The following is a 19,791-nucleotide window of genomic DNA, read 5'->3' as shown; positions in this document are numbered from 1 at the left end:
CCTGAAAGTTTTAGCTTATCCTTACTCCAGCGAAGTTCAACCAGGATTCTTCCTGGTTGTATTATATAAAGTAATATACACAAACAATTATATAAAGGATTTTTAAATACTAAAAGGTAAATTTCACTATAATCGGTAAGTAGCCTATTGCTACGCCGTGATCATTTGCATTATTTCGTTGGATTAAACTCTAAGCTCGTCTTTGCATTTTGTTGGGAATTAAATAAAAGAAGCAAGTTTTTTTCATATGAAAGTAAGTAGCAAGTACGGAGAAATTATTACGTATATGAGGGGGGTTTTTCTCTCCTCAACACCTCGCTCTTCACGCTAAACTTTATTAGTACTTTTGAAAAAAAAACTTGCTATCATAGGCAGCGCGCTAGCGCTGCCTAAGTAAAGAACGATGTGGGCACAATGTGTTTTTTTTTTCTTCAGCCGAGCACTTCGTATAAAAGGAGTTGTCGTAGAAACTTCGAAAAGGGCTCATTCGATTGGAAATTGGAGTTGCAAGTGCCATTTATAATAGTCGAAAGTGATTGGAGGGCAACTAGCCCCCCCCCCCCTCCCACCCCACGAAAATCATTCCCCCAAACACATCCAATAAGAACTTTGAGATAGCAATTTTGTTCAACGTAGTTAATTTCCAGAAAAAAAATACGTTTTGAGGAGGGCACTCCCCACAACCCTCAGGGCAAGGGTTTAAGTTATGCCCTGGGGGTATATAAGGTTTTTATAGAAGGCGTTGTCGTAGAAACTTCAAAACAGGCTCTTTCGATTGTAAATTCAAAGGACTAGTGTCCTTATTAATAGTCGAAAGGATTGGAGGGCAAATAGCCCTCAAATCATTTCCCCAAACACATCCAATCAAAATTTTGAGATAGCCATTTTGTTCAGCGTAGTTGATTTCAAGATATAAAATATGTTTTCGAGGTTTAGCCATTTTGTTCAGCGTAGATGAGGACACTCCCCCACAACCCTCGGGGCAAGGGTTTTAAGTTATGCCCTGAGGGCATATAAGAACGATGTTGGCGCAATGTACTATTTTTATTTTTCCCTTTAGAGCTGGGCACTTAATATGGAGGGAGTCATCGTAGAAACTTGAAAAGGGGCTCATTCAATTGGAAATTGAGAGTTCTAGTGTTAATAGTCGGAATTGATTGGAGGGCAACTCGTCCCCCCCCCCTACGCCCATCATTCCCCCAAACACATCCAATTAAAATTTTGAGATAGCCCTTTTGTTCAGCGCAGTTGTTTTACAGATAGAAAATATGTTTTTGAGGAGGACACTCCCCCACAACCCTCAGCCAAGGGTTTTAAGCTATGCCCTTGGGGCATATTAGGTTTTTATAGAAGGCGTTGTCGTAGAAAGTTCAAAAAAGGGCCACTCGATTGGAAATTCAAAGGGTTAGTGCCCTTTTTAAAAGTCGAAAGCGATTAGAGGCCAACTGCCCCCCCCCCCTACGCCCATCATTTCCCCAAACACATCCAATCACAATTTTGAGATAGCCATTTTGTTCAGCGTAGTTGATTTCAAGATATAAAATATGTTTTCGAGGAGGACACTCCCCCAGAACCCTCAGGGCAAGGGTTTTAAGTTATGCCCTGGGGGCATTTAAGGTTTTTAAAGAAGGTATTGTCGTAGAAACTTCAAAAAAGCTCAATCGATTGGAAATTCAAAGGGCTAGTGCCCTTATTACTAGTCGAAATTGATTAGAGGGCCACTAGCCCCCCCCCATGCCCATCATTCCTCCAAACCCAACCAACAAAAATTTTTAGATAGCCATTTTGTTCATCGTAGTTGATTTCCAGATAGAAAATATATATCTGAGGAGGACACTCCCCCACCACCCTCAGGGCAAGGATTATAAGTTATGCCCTGGGGGCAAATAAGGTTTTAATTGAAAGCTTTGTCGTAGATACTTGAAAAAGGGCTCATTAGATTTGAAATTCAAAGGGATAGCACCCTTTTTAATAGTCGAAAGTGATTTGAGGAAAACTGACCCCCGTGAGAGGGGTGTTAGTCGCTATCCAATCACTTTCAACTATTAAAAAAGGCACTAGCCCTTTCAATTTCCAATTGAAGGAGCCCTTTTGAAGTTTCTACGACAACAATTCAATAAAAACTTTATATACCCCAGGGCATAACTTACAACCCTTGCCCTGAGGGCTGTTGGGGGAGGGGTTTTCATCCTTAAAGACCTTATTTCCAAAACTTTCAACTACGTTGAATAAAATTGCTATATAGAAATTTTGATGGGATGTGTTTGGGGAAAAGGTGGACATGAGAGGGGGTTAGTTGCCCTCAAATCACTTTCGACTATTAAAAATGGTACTAGCCTTTGAATTTCAGATCAAATGAGCCCTTTTCCAAGTTTCTACGACAAAGATTTCAATAAAAACTTTATATGCCCCCCGGGCATAACATATAATCCTTGCCCTGAGGGTTGTGGCGGAGTGTACTCCTCTGAAATATGTTTTCTATCTGGAAATTAACTATACTGAACAAAATGGCTATCTCAAAATTTTTATTTGATTTGTTTGGGGGAATGATGGGTGGGGGGGCTAGTTACCCTCCAACCACTTTCAACTATTAAAAACAGCACTAGCCCTTTGAATTTCCAATCGAATGAGCTTTTTTTAAAGTTTCTACGACAACGCCTTCTTTAAAAACCTTACATGCCCCCAGGGCATAACTTAAAACCCTTGCCGTGAGGGCTGTGGGGGAGTGTCCTCCTCAAAAACATATTTTCTATCTGGAAATCAACTATGCTGAACAAAATGGCTATGTTAAAATTGTGATTGGATGTGTATGGGGAAACAATGGGCATGGGGGGGGGGCTAGTTGCCCTCCAATCACTCTCGACTATTAAAAAGGGCACTAGCTCTTTGAACTTCCAATCGAATGAGCATTTTTTGAGGTTCCTACGACAAAGCGTTCTATAAAAACCTTATATGCCCCCAGGGCATAACTTAAAACCCTTGCCCTGAGGGTTGTGGGGGATTGTCCTCCTCAAAAACAGCCCAAATCGAATTTTGCTTTGAATTTGCAATTGAATGAGCCTTTTTTGAAGTTTCTACGACAACGTCTTCTATAAAACCGTATATGCCCCCATGGCATAACTTAAAACCCTTGCCCTGAGGGTTGTGGGGGAGTTTTCTCCTCAAAAACACATCTTCTATCCGGAAATCAAATACGCTGAACAAAATGGCTATCTCAAAATTTTGATTGGATGTATCTTGGGGAATGATGGCTGTGGGGGGGGGTGCTAGTTGCCCTCCAATCACTTTCGAATATTAAAAAGGGTACTATCCCTTGGAATTTCCAATCAAATGAGCCTGTTTTGAAGTTTCTACGACAACGCCTTCTGTGAAAACCTTATATGCCCTCCGGACACAACTTAAAACCCATGCCCTGAGGGTTGTGGGGGAGTGTCCTCCTCAAAAACATATTTTATCTGGAAATCAACTACGCTGAACAAAATGGTTATCCCAAAATTTTTATTGGATGTGTTTGGGGGAATGATGGGCGTGGTGGGGCTAGTTGCCCTCCAATCACTTTTGAATATTAAAAAGGGTACTGGCCCTTCGAATTTCCAATCGAATGAGCCCTTTTCAAAGTTTCTACGACAACACATTCTATAAAAACCTTGTATGCCCCCAGGGTGTCCTCCTCAAAAACATATTTTCTAATACGCTGAACAAAATGGCTATCTCAAAATTTTCATTGGATGTGTTTGGGGGAATTATGGGGGTGGGGGCTAGTTGCCCTCCAATCACTTTTGACTATTAAAAAGGGCACTAGCGCTTTGAATTTTCAATCGAATGAGCCGTTTTTGAAGTTTCTACGACAACGCCTTATATAAAAACCTTATATGCCACCAAGGCATAACTTAAAACCCTTGCCCTGAGGGTTGTGGGGGAGTGTCCTTCTCAAAAACATATTTTGTATCTGGAAATCAACTACGCTGAACAAAATGACTATCATCCTAAAAGACCTAATTTCCGAAACTTTCAACTACGTTGAACAAAATGGATATCTCAAAATTTTTATTCAATGTGTTCGGGAAAATGGTGGGCGTGAGAGGGGTGCTAGTCGCTATCCAATTACTTTCAAGTATTCAAAAAGGCATTAGCCCTTTGCATTTCCAGTTGAATCAGCCCTTTTTGATGTTTCTATTACAATGCTTTCAATCAAAACTTTACAGGCCCCCAGGGCTTAGCCTACGCCCCTTGTACTGAGGGCTGTGGGGGGAGGGATTGTCATCCTTAAAGACCTAATTTCCAAAACTTTCAACTACGTTGAATAAAATGGCTATCTAATAATTTTTATTGGATGTGTTTGGGGAAAAGGTGGGCGTTAGTTGCCCTCAAATCACTTTCGACTATTAAAAAGGGTACTAGCCCTTTGAATTTCAAATTCAATGAGCCCTTTTTCAAGTTTCTGCGACAAATATTTCAATAAAAGCCTTATATGCCCCCAGGGCATAAATTATAATCCTTGCCCTGAGGGTTGTGGGAGAGTGTCCTCCTCAAAAATATGTTTTCTATCTGGAAATCAACTACGCTGAGCAAAATGGCTATCTCAAATTTTTTATTGGATTTGTTTGGGGGAATGACGGGTGGGGGGGGGGGCTACTTGCCCTCCAATCAATTTCGACTATTAAAAAGGGCACTAGTACTTTGAATTTCCAATCGAATGAGCTTTTTTTGAAGTTTCTACGACAACGCCTACTTTAAAAACCTTATATGCCCCCAGGGCATAACTTAAAACCCTTACCCTGAGGGCCTTGGGGGAGTGTCCTCCTCAATAATATATTTTCTATCTGGAAATCAACTAGGCTGAACAAAATGGCTATCTCAAAATTTTTACTGAATGTGTTTGGGGAAATGATGGGCGGGGGGGGGGGCTAGTTGCCATCCAACCACTTTGGACTATTAAAAAGGGCACTAGCTCTTCGAATTTCCAATCAAATGAGCATTTTTTTAAGTTTCTGCACACCACCTTCTTTAAAGACCTTATATGCCCCCAGGGCATAACTTAAAACCCTTGCTCTGAGGGTTTTGAGGGAGTGTCCTCCTGAAAAACATATTTTTCATCTGGAAATCAACTACGCTGAACAAAATAGCTCTCTCTAAATTTTGATTGGATTTGTTTGGGGGAATGATGGGCGTGGGGGGGGTTAGTTGCCCTCCAATCACTTTCGACTATTAAAAAGGGTGCTAGCCCTCTGAATTTCCAAATTGAATGAGCCTGTTTTGAAGTTTTACGACAACACCTTCTATAAAAACCTTATATGCCCCCTGGGCATAACTTAACACCCCTGCCCTGAGGGTTGTGGGGGACTGTCCTCCTCAAAAACATATTTTCTATCTGGAAATCAAATACGCTGAACAAAATATCTATTTCAAAATTTTGATTGGGTGTGTTTGGGTGAATGATGGGCTTGGGGGGGGCTAGTTGCCCTCCAATCACTTTTGACTATTAAAAAGGGCACTAGCCACTCCAATTTCCAATCGAATGAGCCCTTTTCGAAGTTTCTACGACAACTCCTTCGATACGAAGTGCCCGGGTATGGAGAAAAAAAATACACATTTTGGCCATATCGTTCTTTACTTAGGCAGCGTTAGCGCGCTGCCTATGACTCATTTGATGCTGCTAGTGCGGTTACTGCAACTAAAGGCACTAATGGCATTAAGTTGAGACTTTAGGGAATGTTTAGGAGGAGTTTCAGTTAAATGAAAAACCTATATGCATACAGGTATTAAAAGTTCATATAGGCACTATAGGGCTTATAAGGACAAAGGCAGCGATGCTCTATCATAGCTAGTAATATTATTGATATTTTGAAGGAGCTAATTTGATTAAAAAAATTAAAAGATCTAGTGCCCTCTTAAGAGTCAAAAGTGATTGGAGAGCAGTCAGCCCTTCTCTTTAGCTCATAATTTTCCAGACACTTCCAATCAAAATTTTAAGACAGTCATTCTGCAAAGCATAGCTGAATGGCTGAATGGTAGGGTTATTGGGTAGGTCAACCCCCCACAGTTATGTAATTTGCCCATTATGCTTAAAAACTAAATGTTGCTTTAAAATTAAATCAAAACTCACTGTTTGTATGCTGGTTGCCAATAAGACATCTCAGCAATATATCAAGAACAACTGAGGGTATAAAGTTCAAATTTTCGGGGCTACTTCTATTACTACTTCTGCTTTTAAAATTTTTGTAAATCGAAAGAGTGTAGGGGTATCCAGCCTGTTAAAGAGCATAGATATAATTTTTGGGGAATGGTATTAACTTTTATTTATGACTAAATTAAACACCTTTTATATGACTAAATTAAACACTACTTTTTGTGTCATGATTTTCAAAAGAGTTTATGTTGTTAAAAATTGCTGAAAAATTTTCTCCAACAGGTAAATAGCAGGCCAAACTATAAATTCTTACAGGATAACCAGAAAAATTCAAACTATTATTTTCTTTTTCCATCAAAAAGACTACATCAATATAAAACGAACAGAAATGAATTTCAAAAAAATCCACAAAATAAGTTTTTCGAAATAAGTAAAGAACTCCATTAAACCAATAATGGACAAAATTAGAATCAAATAATCTACCAAGCATAGAACTTCCACAAATAAGTATCATTAAATAAATGAAAGCCAAAACGAACAGAAATTAAAATAAATGACAGAATCAAACTCAAAATGAGCAGAAATTAACATGAGTAGGGTTCAAAACCCCTATGCTTTCTTAAAGCCAGAATATGATGGTAATTCACTGAAAAAACTCAAATGAATGTGCATTGTCAGTTTAATTTACATATGCTGATATTTAATGCTTAAAATCTTAGTTAATTTTTGATTTCTTAAAGTTATAAAATTTGAAAATATTTAAAAGAATTTTTTCAGTAAAGTACAAATTAAATTCTGGCTTTTAGAAAGCATAGTGATTTTGAACCCTAGTCATATTAATTCCTGCTCGTTTTGAGTTTGACTGTTATTTATTTTAATTTCCGTTCGTTTTGGGTTTCATTTACTTATTAATACTTATTTGTGGAAGTTATATGCCTGGTAGACTATATGATTCTATTTTTGTTCATTTTTGGTTTAATGGAATTCTTTACTTTTTTTTAAACCTTATTTTGTGAAAAAAAATTTTTAATTAATCAAATAAAAAGGAGAAGAAGAAGAAATATTATTGTAAAACATAGGCTCTCCTGAAGTCCCAAAAGTCTAAGACTACTCTATCCTTTCAGAACGCATGACGTTACCAGCAGATGCTTTTCCTTGTACCTCACACGGTCTGAGACACATACACAATTGTCATCTTCTTTTTCATGCTTTGTAATCTTCTTATTTGCCAAGTAACCATAATGGAAACTGTAGCAAACAATAAAGGTTTTCCAAAAAAAGCTAATGAACTTGAATGGAACATTTCAAAGCACAATCAGTGGCAACGCTATGGCTTTGCCAATGTAAAGAATCATGCATATCCTGTGTGTTATTTTTTTTACTAGACCACTTTGTAAGGTAGGGATGATCACAGAAACTTAGGAGAAGATTTCTTTGACGAAAATTGAAAGTTTTGCTTCCCTATTCAACCCAAAGAGCCAAAAAGAAAAATTATTCTCTGCTGCTTCCTGTTAAAGCTGTGGTCATAGAAACCTCATAAGGGGCTTTTTCGATTGAATATTAGAGGTGCTAGTGCCCTTTTAAAGAATAGAACAGGAGAACATATCCGATTGGCTCGATACTTTCAGGGACCAGACTTTAATAAGAACCATCTGTGAAATAGCAAAAACAATATATCGATAATTAGGAAGAATTGTTGACAATGAACTTATTTCAACTAGAATAAATACAAATAATGCAAAAATATCCAATATTAATCGACGCTCACCTGATTTAGCCAGCAATTCGTAGTGAGTATTTGATTTCTCTCATCCTAAAAAATAGACGGAAATTAAAATTTTAATTTTGCAAACTTTTCAAGGCATACTACAGATTTCATGCCCATATGAAGGGCTTGGTAAACAACCTAGTTTAACCAATAGATTTTATGTATATAGTGGGCCTGACTTACATGGATCAACAGGTGGCTTTGACACAACAACGCTCTCATATAGGCGGTTCCCAGATCGATTTACAGTACACTCTTTTGTGAATTGGAGCTGGACCAGAATACAGATTTTGCAATTTGCTTCACAACAATGCTCATTCACAATTTATGAGGTTTCAAAGATCTACCAAAACATTTCTTAAATTTGTAAAAAAAACATTAATATGGCATAAAATTCTACTCAAATAACAGGAATTGCGTTTTCAAAACTAAAATATGAGAAAAAACTGAAAGTAGAAAATTCAGGTATAATGTTGTTCTATCGAAACTCCAATAGGCTGTAGGCTATAGTACCAACGATATAAAGCAGAGTATGGGGAGCTTACAAGAATGGAAATTGGCACCGGTGTTGACAAACAAAAAATCACCATTGCCATCGAGCGTTTGGCATTTCTAGGCATTTTCTTTCGTGTGACAATAAGGCAAAATTACTTTAGTAAAAGATATCTGATCTCAGTTTCTGAAAAATATAATTACGATTACGAAGCTTGAAAAAAATGTCAAGAAAGGCTAAATGCTAGATAACACTATTCTTTTTAAGACACTAGCACCAGTTTTCACTCTTGTGAGTTACTCACACTCTTCGATTTTAAATAATGACTCTTAATTTTCAAGAAAATATTTCAAAAATAAGAATTGACCAAAAAATGATAAAAAAAAATCAAAGGAGATTGAATCAAACTCGAAACATTTTTAAAAAGCCAATCCAGGATGTCTGTTCTAAAAATCAATAAAAAAAAATTTCATGCCTAACGACATCAGAAACTTGTTGACAGTTCTTTTCCTATGATTGGTAGATCAATATCAAAACTAGTAATGAATCCTGAATTAGCATTTTCTCTGCTTTCTTGTTTTAAACAGTTGGTCATATTAGCCTCTGAACTATTCATGCTACTATTATTACTGACAACCCATTGCAGTGCCAGGCCGCCAGAGGTCAACATAGCTGTGCAAGATCATCATCCATACCAACCTATTTAAACCTCCACTTCCTTTGAATTTCTTCTCCTAATAATTCCCAACCGCATTCGAGTACGTCCTAGATTCCGCTGAGGCCCCGCTTGATTGCCAGAATCATAATTGTCAGGTGTCTTGATTGTCAGACTGACTGCTTATTTTGTGGCAACATCTCCATGATGACAAAAATGGTCCACAAGTACCACAGTCATTTTAAAAATAGAAGACACAAGTATCGCTATCTTGGACCAGCGCGGCTGCGCATTGTCAATGCGCATACATATGAATGGCTGGTACTGTACCAGGATTGCCAAATCCGAACTGTTGGGATTTTCAGTTCCTGGAGGTTAAGCATTTAATAACTATAATTTTTGAAACTTAACATTTAATTTTAATTAAACTTTTAATTTTATTTGTAATTTTTTGATTTTTTTACTTGTCAACTAGGCAAATTTCCAAGACTTAAACATCAGACGAAGGTTAAAATATAAGCTTGTCAATACCTTTCTCGGGTATGTTCTGGCCCTGGATTCATTACTGAAAGTTTCATTTGTCTAACCTAACCCCCTTCAAAGTATCTTGTCTAGATTAGCTCTGCAGTATTGGCTCTGGGCTTTTTCAAAGTTTTATATGCTCCCTGCATGAATTAAATTCTCTCATATCGGTTGATCTGCAGGATTCCACTTTTCGACCTTTTTTATCCCTTTTTGCAGCTCCCGAACCAGGCCCTTTTTTATTCGACGAAGTCTAAAAAATCTGCTCAGACACTCCAGGCGTATTTATGAAAATCAATTGGCAGACTATCTCAGGTTTCCCATCGATGCAAAAAGAACACACTACTGAAAAACCCCTCCTCTCTACCTTTTCAGTACCAAACCTGTTCTGCCTTCTGTTCCTTCTTCATGATTATCATTATCTAGTGGTTTCTCGTTCTTATGTATTTTAGAACTTTTTTTCCTTTTTTTTTGCTTGACTAATTTGTTGAGGTATGTAACGTCTTTGTCTGTTAAGAATTCTTTAATAACACTTCAACTTGCACTTACAAGGCCCATTTATAGTCCTTTCTAGCAAAGTCTTTTCTTTCTACTAATGTGTTTCATGCCAACATTCAATTTGTTTTTTCCATGTATCTTTTCCAGCTGGAAGGTTTTCTCTTTCTCGTCTCTCCCAGGGCAGTAAGACTTTCTTCTATTACATTAAGTTTGCCAGCAGACGCACTGTCATTTTTCTCTATGTCACAAAATTCAGTAGCAGACGCATTCCCATTCTCTTCTATTCCACAAAGTTCATCAGCAGATGTATTCTCATTCTCTTGTAACCCACTCAGGTCATAGACAGACACAACACCAGTAATACCTAGCTCACAAATGCTCTCAGATTCACCATGAATCTGAGATGCACCTAAAGCAGAATTGTTATACGCAGACAGATCTGCCCCTACAGTCTTGCTTATTAGTTTAACAAAACACGTCAAGAATCTGTATACAAGTGTCTGACATATGAGAGGCGTCATGAATCAACTGCACCTTATACAGATCAAGACTACTCTTAACCGTCAAATGTGAATCTGCATGGGTTTTATTTGTTTCAAACAAACCGCTAGCTTCTGTGATTATGGCCCATTACATTTCTCCCACCTCTCCTGAGTAAACTACTTAGGTTTCTCGGTGACTGGATTAAGTTATGTTTGAATTGAAGTTAGATTTGTTGCCAGTGGTTGTTCTCAGAGCCGAACATGAAATAAAAGAAATTATTACAGTAATAGCATACATAAGTACTATTGGTTAGGGCCGTCACGTCTTATGTTGTATGTTGAACCCCTAATAGCTCCAACAACAGTAAGTTAAATAGGATAAGTTTTTATGTTGTTTAAATCGTTGCCAAGAATCAAAGGTTGTCTCGTCACATTTTTACAGACAATCTGTGTAATACAAACACGTAATCTTGCTGTCGCTCAATTATTAGAAAAAGAAGAAAAAAATCCACCAACCAGTATAAACATGGCCAGAATCAAAGAGGAACGACAGAGCTAGTTCCCACTCGTCGCGAGATGGTGACACACTTGAGGGGATTCACCTGACCGCGTCAAGTTCTTTTCTTCTAAATTCTATATTTCCTTAAGTACATATTACATTTGTCCACGCACAGATCTGTTGACTGTAAGGTCGAGAAATGTAAGATAAATAAATTTAATATGTACTTTTTAACATTTTGAGAAAGGAAGACCGATTTAGTGGCAAATTGTTGTCGTCAATCGCAGAGACAAACTGCAAATGATTTGGCGCCACTGTACTGCAAGTAAACATGCAGAAAGGTTGATGTTTGGGTAAATTTGGAGAACTTTGCATTACTGAGCTAGGAATTAGGTGAACATACCGGTCAGTGCCTTTTTTGTGCCGTTTTTGAATTCATTTTATTCTGAAATTCAATTTTAAGCCTTTTATGGACACTTAAAGATAACACCTTTTTCTCTTTAAGGTTGGCAGTAGAAAAAAAGTTGACATATTGTTTAAAAACTTACTATTTTCGAAGTTATATAATCCACAGGCATTGATTGATCGTCATCCAATTGAATAAAAGATTTATATATTTTTTTAGAATTGCTGTGTTTTCACTTTAAGCCGTAAGTGTCATGCCCGTGCCACATTATAGTCACACTTGTCGATAAAATCAAAATTACGCACGACTACAGCGCCAATTACGTTCGTCGTTCGTAATTTTTCCTTAGAACAGCAGCTTTTCTATCTGGGAGAGGAATTTGACAAAAGTTGAGAAGATTTAGTATTAGTAGAGAACAGTTGGATACAAATTACTGTTGGTGCAAACTCTTTAAACTAATTTCTTGTAATTTTAATTTTTGCTTTTTAAATAGAAGCGTGATGCAAAAATCAAGGAAATTTCCTGGTCATTCATGATATTTGGCTTTCTTTATCGATAGATGTGACTATGATGTGGCACGGGCATTACTCTTGTTTAAACCTGTGTACCTGAACTACAACTGTGACAAAATCAAGAACCAGAAAAGATATGGGAAATATATAATTTGAACTATATATTTGCACATTAGGGGTGGAGGAGGAATTGGTAAGGTATTGTATATCTGCTGTCCAAATTTGTTAACTGCAGTTATTATTCTGTAAGAAATTACTATGAAGTAAAAATGTTGTTTTCAATTTTTTTCTATAGCCCTAAATAAGAGAAAAATGGACCATGCTTAAGGGTCTTAAAGATTTTAAAATTAAATTTCCGAGTAAAAAGAGTAATATATATTACTCAATGCCTTTTTTAATGCTCTTTCTGAATACATAATCACCTAATTTATAGCTGGATTATAGAAATATCTTCAAATTTACTGATGTTTGACCTAATAGATGGTGTGCAACCACAATAGTGATTTTTGGCCTCGCAATCTGGGAGACAAGGTATACCATAACAGTGTAAAAATATACTTTAAAATGAATTTATTATCAGATTTCAGAAGAGCTGGGGGGGGGCAGCTTCCAATGCTTATTATCTTGCCTGGCTTTCTACTTGGCTAGCTCCATTAGTATTTTTCCTTTATTTTTTATGACTTCATTAATTGCAAATATTTTCTATAAATATTCATTGTGAAAACAAACACGTTCCCATCAAACTATCCCATGTCCAAAAACACGTATCGAATTTTTATAATGACAATATTTTAAGTCCAAACAAAGTATCCTATCTCCTGCAACTCATCAAAATTCACTGCTTGAAACTACTCGTATCACAAGTCCAAATTAGGACCTGGAATAGTTTTAGGACGTAATAAAAGCAACTTTGCAACACAGAATAAGAAATAAAAGGGCAATTTGGAGGACATCTAGCAGCGTGGTGCCAATTCTGACTGCAAATTCAGATTGGGCTTGAATTTCACACAAGATAGACCACTAATCCATTTTTCCATTTTTGGACACAGGATAGTTTCATTCGGAGCCCATTTGGAGGTAGAATAGTTTCATTCTAGTGTAGCGATATAATGACAGCAGTAAATTTAATAAAAAAGATATGGAATTCCCGTTTTTTAAACCTGTTCTTTCCACAAAGCTCAAAAGATTGGTACTTATTTATAATCCAGTTAAACACGCGGGGAAGAAAGTAACGAAATGTCAAAGATGCTGTATGAAAAACAGGTTTACGTTGAATAGTGAGGTATTTCTCACTCCATAACTAAGATTTAAACTTTAATTTTTTGGGGTTGAAGGGGCAAAAAAAGGTACCTAGGTTAGGTTAGGTATTTATTATATGCTATGCTTTACTCCCACTCCTTCCTAGTGTGCAAGTATATAGTCCAAATTGGTTTCTGAACTATTATATTTTTATCATACTTTGTTTTTCATTAGCATAAACGAAACTTCACTTATCGCGTGTTTACTGGATAATAAACAAGCACCAACAGATTTTACTTACCACGTCAATAATTTGCGTCAGAGAAAGCCCAAATGTCACATTAACCGGCTCAGACGCATTTCTAGATGGCCGTACTGACCTATCATACGCCGACATTAAATATTGAGCAAGCCTGTATTCACTTTCATCACAGTAGCATGGTAGAACAACTAAAAGAAAAGATGTGTATAGTATCGAATACGATGGTGTGTACGAAACTCAAATCCTGTTTAATTCAACCTCATTCAACTCAAACCACTTAACAGAAACTTTGTACGACTGAATCCCCATTCTGTTCAACCCTCATTCAGCTCAACCATCGCGAAAATCAACCCCATTTAACTCAATCCCAACGCACCTCAATCCCCATTCCTCCAGTCGGTAAATTTCCTCGGGTTGACCACATCTAATAGAAACATGCTAATAAAATAAAAGTAATATTATTAGATTTCTTATTTCGTGTCTTTCAAATTTCATGGTTGCTTTTCTGTCAATGACCCCTCCCTTTAATTGTCAAAGGTATAGCCCCGATAAATATTTCTAGGTTGTTTTAAATCTCATTATACGTCATTAATTTAAAAAAAAGTTTTTCCGAGGGAAGTAAAGAGCGAGGTTGAAACTTAAAACGGACAAAAATTATTACTTCACATCCTATTTAATATATATTAATATAACTAGCATAAATAAACCAACTAATTATGTTTCCCTATGCTTTTAGGATTATACAAAACTATCGCTTTACCGAAAACACAAAAGTCGAGTATAAAAAACAGGATTATTGACTTAAGAGTCAAAAATGAGTATCTATCCTGACAACACTAAACAAATCTATAAGGATTTTCATAGTCTTACACCAGTTTCGACATTAGTAACTTTCAGTATACAATTCTAATTATCTTAAAAACATAAGCATAAAACTAAATATTTTTTAATAGCCGCGAAGTAATTGAACAGCATACAGAAATATCAGATTGATTTATCAAGCAGCATTTTGCTCTCAGTCGCTATAATACCAATAGTGGGTAATATACAGTCTTAAATTGTAAGAAATATACTTTAGTATCACTTGAAATGAAGATCAAATAAGAGATAATATGAACTCTGGAAATTCGATTATTTCTCTCTATACAAGAGTGAATTTCAAGCTATGATGCAATTTCTAAAGCTAGTTTATAGTCCTAATGCTATCAATATGGCCTTTCTTCGAACTTGTGTACAAACTAATCATGACATGTCCTTTTAAGAACCAAAACGAGAGCCAGAAATTACACCAAATTAAACGTAAAAAAAATAAAATGGATTGTTGCTTTATCTAAAAAGGGATTGATCCTAAAAGGGATTGATAATACTTTGATTCTATAAAAAGTGTTCTTAATTGGTTTGCTTTTACTGTACCAAAAGTCCTATAATATTTTGTGTTTTCAGTAAAGCGCCAGTTTTGTATAATCCTAAAAGCATAGGGAAACATAATTAGTTGGTTTATTTATACTAGTTATATTAATATATATATATATTGAATTGGCTGTGAAGTGATGATTTTTGTCCGTTTTAAGTTTCAACTTCACTCTTTACTTCCCTCGGGAAAACTTTATTTTTTAAAATTAATCTTTGTTCGTTTTTGATTAAAACTTAATGTAGAAACAACGTCCTCGGTCCAAGCAACTATTAAACATAAAACAGAAAGAAGAAGTACAAAACTCCAAAAGGGTTGGGTGATAACACATCTTAATAACCTTTGATAGTCTTATATTTGTCCACTTAAAATTTTGAATAAATTTTGCCCCCAATCGCCTACATTTTCTTTATTAAATTAACATTTTTCGGTATTCAAGTAATTGGAATAAGAACTTGAGAATTTTTTTTGTTTATATTGAGAAATACTTAATTTTAGTTTTATTATTTTCTATCTTCTCTAATTTTTACTTTCTGTTTAGTTTGGGCTTATTTTTTATCTTTAGGTAATATCAGAATCTTTATTATTATTTCTTTCTTAGTAAGATGATTTTTCTAGCTTAGTCAGGTCTTTGGCAAGTGTTGAAGGTTTTTCTAATCCAATATTACTGTAGATCATAACTAAAATTCAACTTTTACTTCTAAGCCATTGGTTCCCAACTTTTATGTGTACTTTTTACTTTTTATGAAATATTGTACGAAATCAAGGCCTTTCACATGTTTTCACCACTGTATATTCATAATATGACAGTAAGATCATAGATTGGTGATTTTTGGTTAACACATCATAGGCACGTACAAACAGATCCTCTCATTTAATCTGTGATCAATGGTCCAGTGTATATTACCCTGGGACTCGTATTTTCACAGAAACCTTCTCAAAATGCCTTTGAAACCAACTCGAGACTTCGAAACCTTCTTGTATTTCCTAAGAACATCTAATAATAATGTTGCACTACTAATTACCGATTTTAATACATGTATTGGAATGAATTGATTTAAAATTATATTCTTTCAAACTTAGTGTTATAAAGGCGAAGCCAAGTTTTGCGTTTAAGCGAAATTTGACCCAATTGAGTTTCAAGTCACAATTTATGTTATTAAAAGATAGAAAAAGTATGAAGGCTATTGAGACCATACAATACATTTTGATTTATTTATTGACAGTTTTTTTTTTAACTTTCAGGCCAGGGAAAACTCTGAGGACCCAACCCTTATTAAGGAGCTAGATGGTGAAGGAGCTGAAGATGGTGATGCTGAAGTAAAAAATTGCAATAGAGAAGAGAAAAAGATTGTTTTTTCTGTTAGTAAAAAATTTTTTTTTTAAACGAGATATAGATTTATGATTCTTTGTTTTGATATGAAAATAAATTTCCTTTGTTTTAAAAAAATTAAATTTAGTAGCAATTTTGTCTTCAAGGTGGGGGACTGTAATTATCCAACAAAAGGTGTTGGACCATGCTGATTCCTATTCCTGATCATGATATATTCATGATCCCCATCCTGAAAAATAGGAAAATTTTCCTATTTTTGCACAAAGTTTAGATGATTCTCTGAGTTTGCCAATTGAATTGACCTTTATCTTTTTTCTGGATTCTCATAGAGGCTTCATAGAAAGTTTGTAGGAATACATTGCAAAAAGGAAAATTTTCTCATTTTTAAGCAAGTTTAGATGATTCTCTGAGATAAAGTCTAAGGCCATGTCTTCAATATGGCTTATTAGGCAAATTTGTCTGTACGCTTTTTTTCAGTCAGCCTTAGTCTCTATTGGTACTTTTTAAGGCTCAAAAAGGCAAATCAGGCACGTCTGAATTGGTTTTATTTCATAATAACAGCGTAGACCAGATATATTCCCAGTAATCAACCAAGAGGGATTATATGTATCAAATTCACATTTTTGGAGTTTTTTTTATCCTCCCGCCCCCCCCCCCCAAAAAAAAAGTATATGTTATTGGTAAACACATGGATATTTTTTGCGGGGGATTTTTCTGTAGGGGGAGAGGGATTAAACGGGAAAGCTTCAGTGGGAAGAAATATTTTGGGAAGATATACCCTGAACTCTTCAACAAAATCCTTTTTATTTGGCATATTTCCTCTTGGGATGGTCGATTTTACGTATGGAGTGGATTTTTCTTGGAATTGTCCAAAGGAAATTTTCAGCAGGGATCAACGAAGCTTCAGTGGGAGGAAAAATTTTGGGAAGATATACCATGAAATCTTCAACAAAATCCTTTTTATTTGGCATTCTTCGTCTTGGGATGGTAAATTTTACATAAATTTTACGTACTCTTGAAGTTCAAACCGTGTTGATTGATATAGCCTATTTACGGTGAAACCCTTTGAGAAAAAGCACAAAAATTGCCATTTTAGTGCCATATAGCACTTGCAGATGGCAGAATTTATAAAAAAAAAAGTACTTAGATATGATAAACAGCTTTTGAATGAACCATTAGAAATCTCTCTATGATGTTTTAGTAGCCCGCTAGACCTGTTGAAAAAAACGAGAAAAAAACGGGAGACAGATCAGTGCTACCGAGGCAAAAAAGTGATTTTCCTTGTTGTTCAGGGAGGGGGACTGTACCTTCCCTGTACAAAGTTTTGACCATTTTGATTCCAATGGTACACTTTTCATTTTGATCTGGCGCCATTTTCGAGTGGGTTTGAGGCTTTTTTCGAAATCACCATAAATTTCTTTTCGCAATAAACTTTTACTATTAAGACAAAATAAAAGGTAACATTCCTGAGTCAGTGTCAGATGGGATTTTTTTTTCACTGGGCAGTTTTTTTCAAAACGTGTTTTTAAACTTTTGGTTACTATGGGCTGTGGTTCGCTCTTACTAGGTCGCAGTTGCCGCTGCAACCATGATACCTTGCCGGGACATGCTTTAAAAAATGAGCCTAGAAAATGACTGAAAAAAAAAACAACGGCGGATACCGATATTCCCGATACGATACATACGATATCGATACGCCTGATACCACATACAGCCCTTCCTCAGGGAATATGGAGGGCCATATCATCATCAAAACCATACATATTGGACCTTTGAACTATGTTAAACAAAATGGCTATCTCAAAATTTTTATAGGACTTGTTGGGGGGAGGCCTGTAGGGAGGGGGGGGGGCTATTTGCCAACCAATCTTTTTGGTCCCTTAAAAAGGGCAGTCACAAATTTAATCCTCTTTCGAATGAGCTATTACACACCTTTCTATGATGCTCTGGCCATCCCCTAGCCCTTCTAGAAAAAAAAGAAAGAAAAAAAAGGGAGAGAGATCAGTGCTACCCATGCAAAAAAGTCATATTCCTTGGTGTTCAAGGTGGGGGACTGTAATTATCCTACATAAAGTTTTGGACTATGCTGATTCGAATGGTGCACTTTCGATCTGACGCCATTTTCAAGGGGTTTCAGGCTCTTTCTCGAAATCTCTATAAATATCTTTTCGCAATGAACTTTTACTTCTAACCGAAACAATAGTTACCATTTCTGATTTAGTGTCGAGTGGCAATTTTTCTCACCGGACAGTTTTTTTTGAAGACACGTTTTTCAACTTTTGATTACTATGGGCTGTGGTTCACTCTTTACTAGGTTGCAGCTGCCGCTGCAACCATGATTTCTTTGTTATTAACCGGTTGTCACGCATTCTTGACCCGGTGAAAAATATTTCGCTACGAGATCTCAAAACAATTTTTGGGTGAAAATCTTACTTGAAGCGATTTAAAAAATACCGATAACAAAGGAAGGAAACGTGACAATCTGATTAATAGAGACATTTTGTAATTTTAAAGTAATTATTAAGTAAGAACCTTGAGTTTAAACAAAAAATATTAATGTTTGTCATCCAATTATACATTGTTTTTACTATTCTGGGTGATAAAGAAGAATTAATCAGATTTTCCATATGGAAGTAAAAAAGCAATGTTTAAACTTAAAACGAACAAAATTACGAAAAAAGTGTAGAGTGTTCTTGTTCTTTCATCCTGACCCCCCATCCCCGACACGTTATGATTAAGCTCACCTTTTGTATCACAATCCTTCAAAGATAAATCAGCTCATGTAGGTATCTTCAATAGGGAAATTCACAGATTGGAATAGGTAAATAAAGCACTTTTAATTATTACCCAGGTATATTTGCGACATTTTAATTTGATCTAAATTAACAGAAATTTTAACTTCATAATGAAGAATATTGGGTGGGGGGGCAGCCCCTTCATATTTAGTATACTTTGTGTTATTTATAGTTTTAACATTGCTCTTTGTTTTCCTGTGAAGCTTTTTTTTATTTAAATTTTATCTGTTTTTAATTTAGTTTAAAACTAGTACACTAGAGACGACACAAAAATGTGTCAAAGAACTAATTGTAAGATCTTGTTTATGGACCTAATGGCTAACCAATAATTTTGTATCTCACGGCATTTGAGTAGAGAGGGAGGTGCTACTCCGAACCCTCACCCCTGCTGCCACCTACAACTTTTTTTAACACCATATATTGGCACGAGACCCACGTGGTTTATGGTTTTTGTCAATGAGAATTTGAAAAAACAGGAATTTTGTCACATTTATGTATGTTTTCTTGGATGGTTATGCGTGTTGGTCGATTTATTTGATGTTTTTCATGGATATTTAATGGTTTTTGTCAGTGAGAATTTGAAAAACAGGAACTTTGTCACATTTATGGATGTCATCAGCAATTCATGTCTGTTATATGGTTTTCTCAGTGAGAATGAAAAAACAGGAACTTTGTCACATTTATGGATGTCAACAGCAATTCATGTCTGTCTTATGGTTTTCTCAGTGAGAATGAAAAAACAGGAACTTTCTCACTTGGAAAACCATAAACCACGTGGTCCTGTCA

At 35.9% G+C, this 19,791-nt stretch overlaps 1 protein-coding gene across 1 annotated transcript in view; it reads right to left on the bottom strand.

The window, feature by feature from the left end:
- LOC148955936 (neuronal acetylcholine receptor subunit alpha-7-like) overlaps window positions 1–13,648 on the bottom strand; it is a 126,799-nt gene extending 113,151 nt beyond the window's left edge. Inside the window, exons 1-2 of the mRNA XM_089107992.1 lie at window positions 13,506–13,648; window positions 7,899–7,943 (exon numbers count right to left, since the gene is read on the bottom strand). Coding sequence (XP_088964118.1) covers window positions 7,899–7,943; window positions 13,506–13,601 — 141 coding nt within the window. The 5' untranslated portion in view covers window positions 13,602–13,648. The remainder of the gene's footprint in view (window positions 1–7,898; window positions 7,944–13,505) is intronic.
- Between the last annotated feature and the right edge of the window lie 6,143 nt (window positions 13,649–19,791).

Source organism: Artemia sp. Qi Xiang Cuo, chromosome 1 (genome assembly GCF_049724085.1).
Source record: "Artemia sp. Qi Xiang Cuo chromosome 1, ASM4972408v1, whole genome shotgun sequence".
Lineage (NCBI taxonomy): Eukaryota > Metazoa > Arthropoda > Branchiopoda > Anostraca > Artemiidae > Artemia > Artemia sp. Qi Xiang Cuo.
Note: the sequence above shows the minus strand (reverse complement) of the source record. Positions and strands in the feature narration are given on the sequence as shown.